At 40.8% G+C, this 9,313-nt stretch overlaps 1 protein-coding gene across 1 annotated transcript in view; it reads right to left on the reverse strand.

Moving 5' to 3' along the window:
• The window catches only part of CD80 (CD80 molecule), a 51,312-nt gene extending 50,010 nt beyond the window's left edge, over positions 1–1,302 (reverse strand). The window contains exons 1-2 of the mRNA XM_033942571.1: positions 1,179–1,302; positions 920–1,017 (exon numbers count right to left, since the gene is read on the reverse strand). Coding sequence (XP_033798462.1) covers positions 920–1,017; positions 1,179–1,195 — 115 coding nt within the window. The 5' untranslated portion in view covers positions 1,196–1,302. The remainder of the gene's footprint in view (positions 1–919; positions 1,018–1,178) is intronic.
• Positions 1,303–9,313: the final 8,011 nt, after the last annotated feature.

Raw genomic sequence — 9,313 nt, forward strand, 5'->3', positions numbered from 1 at the left:
ACTCCCAGCTAGAATTACTATTCAAAAGCCACACCAGCTGTGCAAAAAAAAGGAAAGGGCTGGAGGAAAAGCTGAAGAAACCCTCCACCAACTAGACAGGGTAAATTACTTCATCGGCATAAAAACCTCTGGTAATAGTTCAGAAACGAATTGTGCAAAAACAATTCAATATATCTTTTACTTAGATGAAAAATCTTAACAAATCACTTATCGTTTAGTGTGTGAAGCTGGATATACTCATAGCCGTCTGACCTTCGATGGCCAGCGTTTTGCCTTATGGCTGCATCAGCGAAAGGTGGGATACAGCATAACATCAGTACTCTTTGTGCTCACCAGTGCCCACCTTAGGGGGGTACTCAGACAGAAAATTAATGAACAACTGAGAGGGAAAGAAGAGTAGGTAGGAAGCTACTTGACAACAGATTGGGAGATTTAATACCAAAGGCATGCTTAACAATTGGGTACATATGGGAAATGCAAAGGAGATGTTAAGACAGAGGGAAGAGCATTCCACCAGACAGGAAGTGCATTGGAGTTCACAAAGGGTTTTTAGCTCAGAGCTTTAAAAGAGGTAGGATCTATCAGTCTGGCTCAACAGTGAGAAATTAAAGATACTACTGAATCTGAAACCGAACTGTAAGACTAGCAGTCTCTATTATCAGTATCTCTGTTACAAACTATTTTAAAAAAAAAGAGCTTGAAAGTTCACTGCACAATAAAACTAATTCCTCTAGGCAGTTCTATTTGTGTCAAATGCAAATACAACAATATTCATGTTAATTAATCTCAGAATGCAATTATTGTTGTCCTGTTTATTTTGCCAGGGATAATATTAAAATCCAAGAAGCACAAATAGGAGAGACAGCTTTCGAGAAGAAAGAGAAAGTAAAAGCTTATTAAAAAACCCAACAAACCTTACCTGGGGCAAAGCAGCTTCCCAAGACCGTGATGGCTACTAAAATCCAGCCAGTGATCTGCAAAGTCCGGGATACCTGTCTCAGCCGCCCTCTGCCTCCCCTAAGATTGGGAGATCAAAGTTAAGCATTAAAGATAAAAGAATCAGATGGGGGGGGGGGGGGCAGGCATGCAGACACACATCAACAAATACAGAGCTGTGCACCCAGATAAGGAGACACGCCTCACACAAGCACCGTTCAGAAAAGCGAATTTCCTCTTACAAGAAGTGCATTTCCATTCCGTGGCAAGCTCTATGTGGTCATGGGCTCTGCCAGCAGTGCTCCAGCTTCTGCTCTCAAGATGACTTCAGCCCACATGCTGTCAGCTTGAAGTCCTCTGTCACTGTCACTCTCTATGCATGAGGTATAAAAACAACAGCCTAACTTCCCTTTTTTGGGACATATCACGTCACTCAGAGAACTTGCAGCCACCCACACTAATTAAAGGAGTCGTGTCGCTTGATAAAACAAAAATCTTAAAAACTCCCTCTCTGTCTTCCAATGCCTTCCCTCAGGTTTTGTCTTTTTGATGACTTTGTAAACCGCTTTGACCCTCCAGCAAAATTTGTAGTATATCAAATAAATAAAGATGAGCTCGTTAAAGGAGATGACTATGTTTCTCTGTTTCTAGTTTAACCCTTTATTTGGCATTGTTGCTCAGAAGCCACATATGTTTTCTCTGGTTCTTATGGGAGATCTGCATCTCCTGACTATCCTGCTGTCCACGGAGAACCTACGTTACAGGTAAGTAACTACACTTTACTTGGCACTGTTGCTCTAGTTCAGGGGTGCCCACACTTTTTTGGCTTGCGAGCTACTTTAAAAATGACCAAGTCAAAATGATCTACCAACAATAAAAATACTAAATATATACCCACTCTTGTACTACGGTTTGCTAGCCGATTTAGCGCTTGCTAAGTGTTAATGCACCCGTTATATTCTATGGACGCATTAGCAATTAGTGCGCCTTAGTAAAAGACCCCACATATTTATTTATATACTGTATATACTGAGTGCACCTCATCTGTCCTCCAGGCCTTGTTCCATTCCCCAACCATCTCTGTCCCTCCAGGAGTCCAGCTTTTCTTCCTCTCTCCTCCATCCCTATTGGCAACATGTCTCCCTCTCTCTCCCTCCTCTGTTATGATCTTGCATCTTTCTGTTCTTCCGCAGGGTCTCTTCCCCTCTGTCTCTTCTGTCTGCACCTCCCATAGTCCAACATCTGCCCCTCTCTCTTCTGCCTCTCCTTTGTCTCAGATTTCTCCTTCTCTCTATCTTCCTTCTGCTAACATTTTGAGTCCTCCCACCTTTGGTCCAGGTCTTTGTCTCTCTCACTCTCTTTGTCTTCCCCCTCCCCAGGGCCTGACATCTCTCTCTCCTCGGTTCAGGGTGTTTCCCCTCTCTAACCCCTCTAGTAGTCCAGGATCTGCCCTGTCTTCTCCCTCCCTTTTGGTTCAAGGCTGTTTTCCTGCCCCTCCTCAAGGACCTTTTGTCTCTTCCCCCCCCCTGATTCAGTGTCTCTAAGGTAACCCCCATCCCGCCGGGGCCCTCACGACGGGCACAGTCTCACCCCAACGTGCTGGGCCTTTCCTCCGCTGCTTCCCGCGCACAGTGATTGTCAGGTCAGTTCTCGCCTCCGTTCTTCCCTCTAGGCCAAACTACTACAGTTGAAAGTTAATTACGGCAGCCTGCAAAGCGAATGTAGCAGGCTCCCATTGGCTGCTGTATCACGTTCCCTCTGCCGCAGTCCCGCACCTCCTCTGACATTAGGGGCGGGACCGAGGCAGAGGGAATGTGCTACAGAGGCTGACAGCAGCCTGCTACATTCGCTCTGCAGGCTGCTGTAATTACACTACTTTAAAGGTGAGACAGTGACTGGGGGAATGCTAGGGAGAATACTGGCTCTGCAATCTATCAGCGTTGTCTTTGTGATCGACTGGTAGATCATGATCGATGTTTTGGGCACCCCTGTTCTAGTTCAACATCAAGTTACCTAAAGCCAATTAAAGGGTAAAGAATTCAAGGCAACATTTTCTCCAGGTAGGTTCATCTTCCTGGACATGTTGAAACTGATTTGAAAAACAGTTAGCTGGCTGATTTGGGCAAGTGATACCAAAACCTCCTGCTCCCTTGTGAAAAGTGAAGGTTGTTTTTGGCATCCCCAAATTATTTTCATGCACCACTGATTGCAGAAGCATGGATGGTTCTAGTGTAAGGGTGTCAAAGTCCTTCCTTGAGGACTGCAATCCAGTCGGGTTTTCAGGATTTCCCTTATTAGCATACAATGAAAGCAGTGCATTCAGATAGATCTCATGCATATGCATTGGGGAAATCCTGAAAACCCGACTGGATTGCAGCCCTCGAGGAGGGACTTTGACACCCCTTGTTCTAGTGGTGATCCAAACCCTGTAAGGTTCAGGATTTATTATAACTACATTATAGCAAATTATGGGGCTAAACTTCATTTCAATCTGGCATTAACATGTTGTAACACAGGATTTCCTCATGTGCTTTGTCTAGATCAGGGATAGGCAATTACAGTCCTCGAGAGCCACAGGCAGATCAGGTTTTCAGGATATCCATAATGAGATGGATTTGCATGCACTGCCTCCTTGAGATGCAAATCTATCTTATGCATATTTATTGTGGATATCCTGAAAACCTCACCTGACTTTGGCTTTCGAGGACCAGAATTGCCTCTCCTTGGTCTAGATTTAAAGCGGCAGGGGTTTTTTTTTTTTTTTTTTTTACTACTACTACTACTATTTATTATTTTTATAGTGCTACCAGATATACACAACACTGTACACTAAACATGCAAGAGATGGTCCCTGCTCTAAAGAGCTTACAATCTAATTATGACGGATACACAGGACAAAAAGGTGAATCTACAGTGCTGTTTGCTGCACAGGTAGGGAAATACAAGGGGACTGATGAGGTGGATAGGGTAGAGGACTTTAGAGGAAATGACAAAAGATGTGGGTTAGGACTTAAATGCAGCTTCAAAAAAGTGGGCTTTCAGCCTGGATTTGAATACAACCAGAGTCAGAACCCAACATACTGAGTTAGGCAGGTTGTTCCAAGCATATGGCACAGCAAGGTAGAAGGGATGGAGTTGGGAGCTGGCAGTAAAGGAGAAGGGTATAGACAAGAGAGACTTACCCGATGGAGTTCCTAGGGCGGAATATAGAGATACTAAGGAGATGCAGAATGAATACACTTGTAAGTCAATAAGAGGAACTTGAACTGTATGTAGAAACCGACAGGGAGCCAGTGAAGCAGCTGGAGGAGAGGGGTAACATGAGCATAACATGAGCATTCCAAGCTGGCAGATGGAATGATTGCCTGACCACCCTCATTTCATATGCTCCATCCTACCTATCCTTCAGGAAATCTCTCAAATCATACCTCTTTGATAAATTTCTCTAACCCCTCCCCTCCCGGCCAAACTACCAAACTCTAACCATCTCCCCTCCTTTTCCTGTCCCTCCTTGTAATTGAAAACTAGTTACCAAAACACTTGACAATTACTCTTTATATCTTCGCTATATGTGTACAGTCTCTTCCTCTGTAAACCGCTTTGAACTGTTTGTGGTATAGCAGTATACAAAAATAAAGTTATTATTATTATTATAACACTGGCAGAATTCGAGCCATGTAGCAGAATTCTGAACAGATTGCAGGGGAGAGAGATGGCTTAGCAGAAGACCTTTGAGAAAGCAAGATGCAGTAATCCAAGCGACAGGTGATGAGAGCATGGAAGAGGGTCTTGGTACTGGGCTCAGAAAGGAGAGAGCTCCACTTTATAGAGACTATAGGTGCTACTCAGGGGCCCTTGATATGTATTCACTGAATTGATCTAATATGTATGGGAAAAAGCATGCTTCCCAAATGTGAAACGGAAAACATTGATTTGACCATGCTGACAGAAGAAGGAAGCAGCTTTGAAACTCAATATATGCAGTTTTGCTTAATGAGAAAGCTGTGAGAACAAAAATAGGGAAACTATAAGGAAATACTTAAGCTTGAATGAGTCTCCTGAAGTAAACTAAACTAAACCTTAAGTTTGTATACCGCATCATCTCCATAAAGATAGAGCTCGGCACGGTTTACAGGTAAATTCAATAAATGAGAGAAGGACATAATAAGAAATTAGAGGTTATGAAGAGGATAGCTAGCTTTACATTTTAAATAGATAGCTTTACGTTTTGGAGAAAAGCCAGGTTTTCAGATGCTTTTGGAATAATTAGAATGAGCCTAAATTCCACAGCGGGACAGGGAGGTTAGTCCAAAGCTCAGTGAATTTGAAGAAAAGGGATTTCCCTAATTTACCTGCCTACATGATGCCTTTTAACGAGGGGAAAGATAGTTTGAGTTTGTGGGTGGATCTGGTAGTGTCAGGTCTCGAAGAATTCCAGGATAGTGGAATTAGGGGATGAAGAATGCCATGTAGGATCTTGAATATTAGGCAGGTACATTTAAAGTGAATCCTAGAAATCACTGGAAGCCAGTGCAGTTTTGATAGAATTTGTTTTTTGCGAAGATCAACCTAGCCGCAGTGTTCTGGATCCGCTGAAGTCTTTGAAGATTTTTATTGGTTAGACTTCGATAGATGGAATTACAATAGTCCAGTCTGGAAAGAATGATTGATTGTACAAGGACAGCAAAATGTTGTTGACGGAAGCAGGATCTCACTTTCCTCAACATGTGAAGACTAAAAAAACATTTTTTTTTTACCAGAGAGTTGAGATGATCATTAAAGGAAAGTGTAGAGTCAATAATGATGCCCAAAACTTTGCTTGAGAATTCGATCTGCAGTGTGGGACCAGAAGGTAGTGGAATGTACCCCAGGAGACATCTTTAAATGCCTCAAGGTGGTAGAGGACAATTTCTTGCAATATTTATTTATTTATTCAATTTTCTATACTATTCTCCCAAGGGAGCTCACAATGCTGACGCTTTAGCTATAGCTGCTGCACCAATGGGCCCATACATTTCTACACTGAAAGGGAAGCACAAGGCTAGTCAGATATTTATAGCAGAAGTCCATGAGTACTGCTTCCTCCAAGCTGAGTGGGAGATTTTTTAAAGAGCGTTTCCCCCCCAAAAAAACTGTTTATTGAATTGACAAAATACAAACAAAGCAGCTGAAATAGCATTTGCAATATACAGAGCACAAAACAATAGACCACCAGAACAGGTGGGAACCTGCAGAGCCTAGGTTGGGTTCTTATACCCGAACTCGGCCACTCCCACCCTACAAAAAAAGCCTCCCTATCCTTCCACCCCCCTACACCCACCCGTCCCACCCCCAACCTACTGGCAACACGGGTAAAGAGTTTTTCTATTTTTCTATTTTCAGGTCAGGTGCTTATTTTTGCATTAAAGCACACTTCCGGGAAAAAGTTAATATGAGAGCACTTAGCACGTCCAGTTTTTATTGCTGTTTTGTTTTCTTTTTTTTCTATGTAGTCTGCCTCAAACTAAGATTTGGTGTAGGCGGAATACAAATAATGGGTAATATAAAGGAAAGGTAGAGGCCAATGATTTTTCTAAAATGGGCTTCAGTCCAGGGTTGATTTGAGGCTTTAAAGATTGGTAAACTCAAAGAGGGGGCTGGGTAAAATGTTTGAAGCTACTGTGATCCCCCTAGGGTTAGAGTGGGGAATTACAACTAAATATTTATATAAATTGTTGGAGATGTCACTGTTCCTGGTAGAGTTCCAAAATAACTCCACAATCGAGGGATCTGTCAAGAAAATGTATTTTAAAAAATGATTAAATAGAAATAAATTTGAAGCACCTGGTATGTTTCTTAAATAAGAATCTTTATAGCTAGATGGTATAAGCACTTGCAATAAGTTACAAAGGCAGTATGATGTTCAAGTTTATTATTTAAAGTTAGTAAAAGTTCAGTTTAACTTCTATAATTTTTATTCATTTTAATATTTTTATTCCACATAATCCTAAGCACATTACAACAAATATACATATCATATAAACAATCCTAAAAAAAGTACAAACATTACAAATTAATACCTGCCAGTATATCACAGTTCACAGGACATCACAATCATCATAAACTGTTAGGGCTCCTTTTACTAAGCTGCGATAGCGGTTTTAGCATGCGCAGAATTGCCACGTGTGCTAGACGCTAATGCCAGCATTGAGCTGGCGTTAGTTCTAGCTGCGTAGTGCAAGGTTTAGCGCGTGCTAAAATTCTACGCATGCTAAAAACGCTATCGCAGCTTAGGAAAAGGAGCCCTTAGCTGCCAAAAATCCTTTAAACAGAGAAGGGCTACTACTGAAAAATATTCATTCTAATAACCCCCCCCCTTTACAAAGCCACACTAGTATTTTTAGCGCCAACAATGCTCTATTCAAGGGAATAGCCCAAAATGAAATCAGCCGTTTACAGATTATTCAAAATGCTTCTATTAAACTTATAACGAAAGCTAAGAAATTTGATCACGTGACACCTCTCCTTAAGAAAGCGCATTGGCTCCCAGTAGCTCACCGTATAATGTACAAACTAAGGGCTCCTTTTATCAAGGTGCGGTAGGCGATTAACGCGCGGAATACCGTGTGTTCAACCACCTGCCACGCTAGTCGCTAACTCCTCCATTGACGAGGCTTGCCGCAGGGGTTAGCGCGTAATGAATGTCCGACGTGCTATAACCCCCATAGCGTACCTTGATAAAAGGAGCCCTAAATCTGCTTACTTTCAAATCTTTGCTTTACAAAACTCCTGCTTTTATTTATAAATTACTGATTCCCTACACCTCAAATAGATTACTGAGATCAAACGATCAACATCCTATATAATAAAATGCTAGCTGCGCATGCGCACTACTATCTGCGTATTCTGTATGTCTGTGGCCGCAGGAGTGCGCATGCGCGCTTAACAGACCCCATGCTCGCGGCAGCAGAAAACACTCCCTTGCCGGCTCCCCACTCAATAAGGTGTTTTCGCCGGTCTGACCCTCCCATCCCTTCCCGACGTCTGACGACTCACTTAGTCCTTTGCCGCCCCCCCCTTCCCTTCCCGAGGTCCCGACTACGAACCTGGCGATTCCAGCAGCGTGTGCAGCAGTCTTCACACGCTGCTTCAAGCCCTTCTACTGCCCTGATTTGCTCTGCCGCGTCTCTGATGATGTCATCAGGGACGTGCCAGAGTAAATCAGGGCAGTAGCTTGGACGCGCATGAAGAAGGTCGGCTAATAAGTGAGCTCCGAAGAAAAAGACCTTGAAAGTCTGCAAAAAGTCTAAAAGAATTAAAAAAAAATAAGAAAACCTTGGATTAAATAAAGAAAATAAGATAAAAGGATGGCAACAGGAAAACAAAACAAGAATGACTTCGCGTTGTCTGGTAGCAATAAAAGAGCAAAACTGGAACAGGAGACAGGTTCAAAAATGACAGATATAGAAGTAATAAAAGAACTAAAGGAAATAAAGGAAATGCTATCAGTTTTAACAAAAAAAGTTATGAATATATCAGAGGACGTTTCAACGCTAAACAAAAAAATGGATCTCCTGGAATTAAAGTCAAATAATCTAGAAGAAAGAATGATGCTTGTAGAAGAAGAAGCAAGTTACAGTCGAACAGATAGAAAAAAAATAGAAATACTTACTAAAGAAATTGAAGATTATTCTAATCGAGAAAGAATATATATCAGTTTATTCTAAACCAATTTGGAGATTTGATAATGCTTTACTTGCAGACATAAAATTTATAGAAGATATTAAAGAAAAAATGCATGAATTCTTTCAATTCAATAATTCGGATAACATAAACATTGAAATTTTATGGGACGCTTATAAAGCAACAATGAGAGGAAATATCATATCATATTCTGCATATATGAAAAAACAACTTAAAAAACAATTTATACAATTGGAACAAGAAATTAAATTATTAGAACAAAAATTAATTACTAAATGGGAACATGATACATTGCAGAAATTATTAAAAACAAAAGTTAAATATAATGAGATTTCTTCTCAAATTGTAAGGAAAGATATATTCTGTCGGCAGGTACAGTATTATGGAAATTCAAATAAAAATGGAAGATTATTAGCAAATTTTATTAAAGCAAAAAAAAGAAAATCTAAGATAATTGCAATTAAGGATAAACGGGGCAATATACACACTAGTAATGAAGATATTATAAAACAGTTTCTTGATTTTTATAAGGATTTATATACTTCTGATACTTATGAAAATAAAGAACAAGATGGTATAGAATTTTTAAAGGCATTTATTGGACCAAATATTCCGGATCATATAAAAGGAAGTTTAGAAGAACATATATCTTTAAAAGAAATAGAATCAGCATTGAAAGCTCTTAGAGTTGGAT

The sequence above is a fragment of the Geotrypetes seraphini genome, chromosome 4 (genome assembly GCF_902459505.1).
Source record: "Geotrypetes seraphini chromosome 4, aGeoSer1.1, whole genome shotgun sequence".
Lineage (NCBI taxonomy): Eukaryota > Metazoa > Chordata > Amphibia > Gymnophiona > Dermophiidae > Geotrypetes > Geotrypetes seraphini.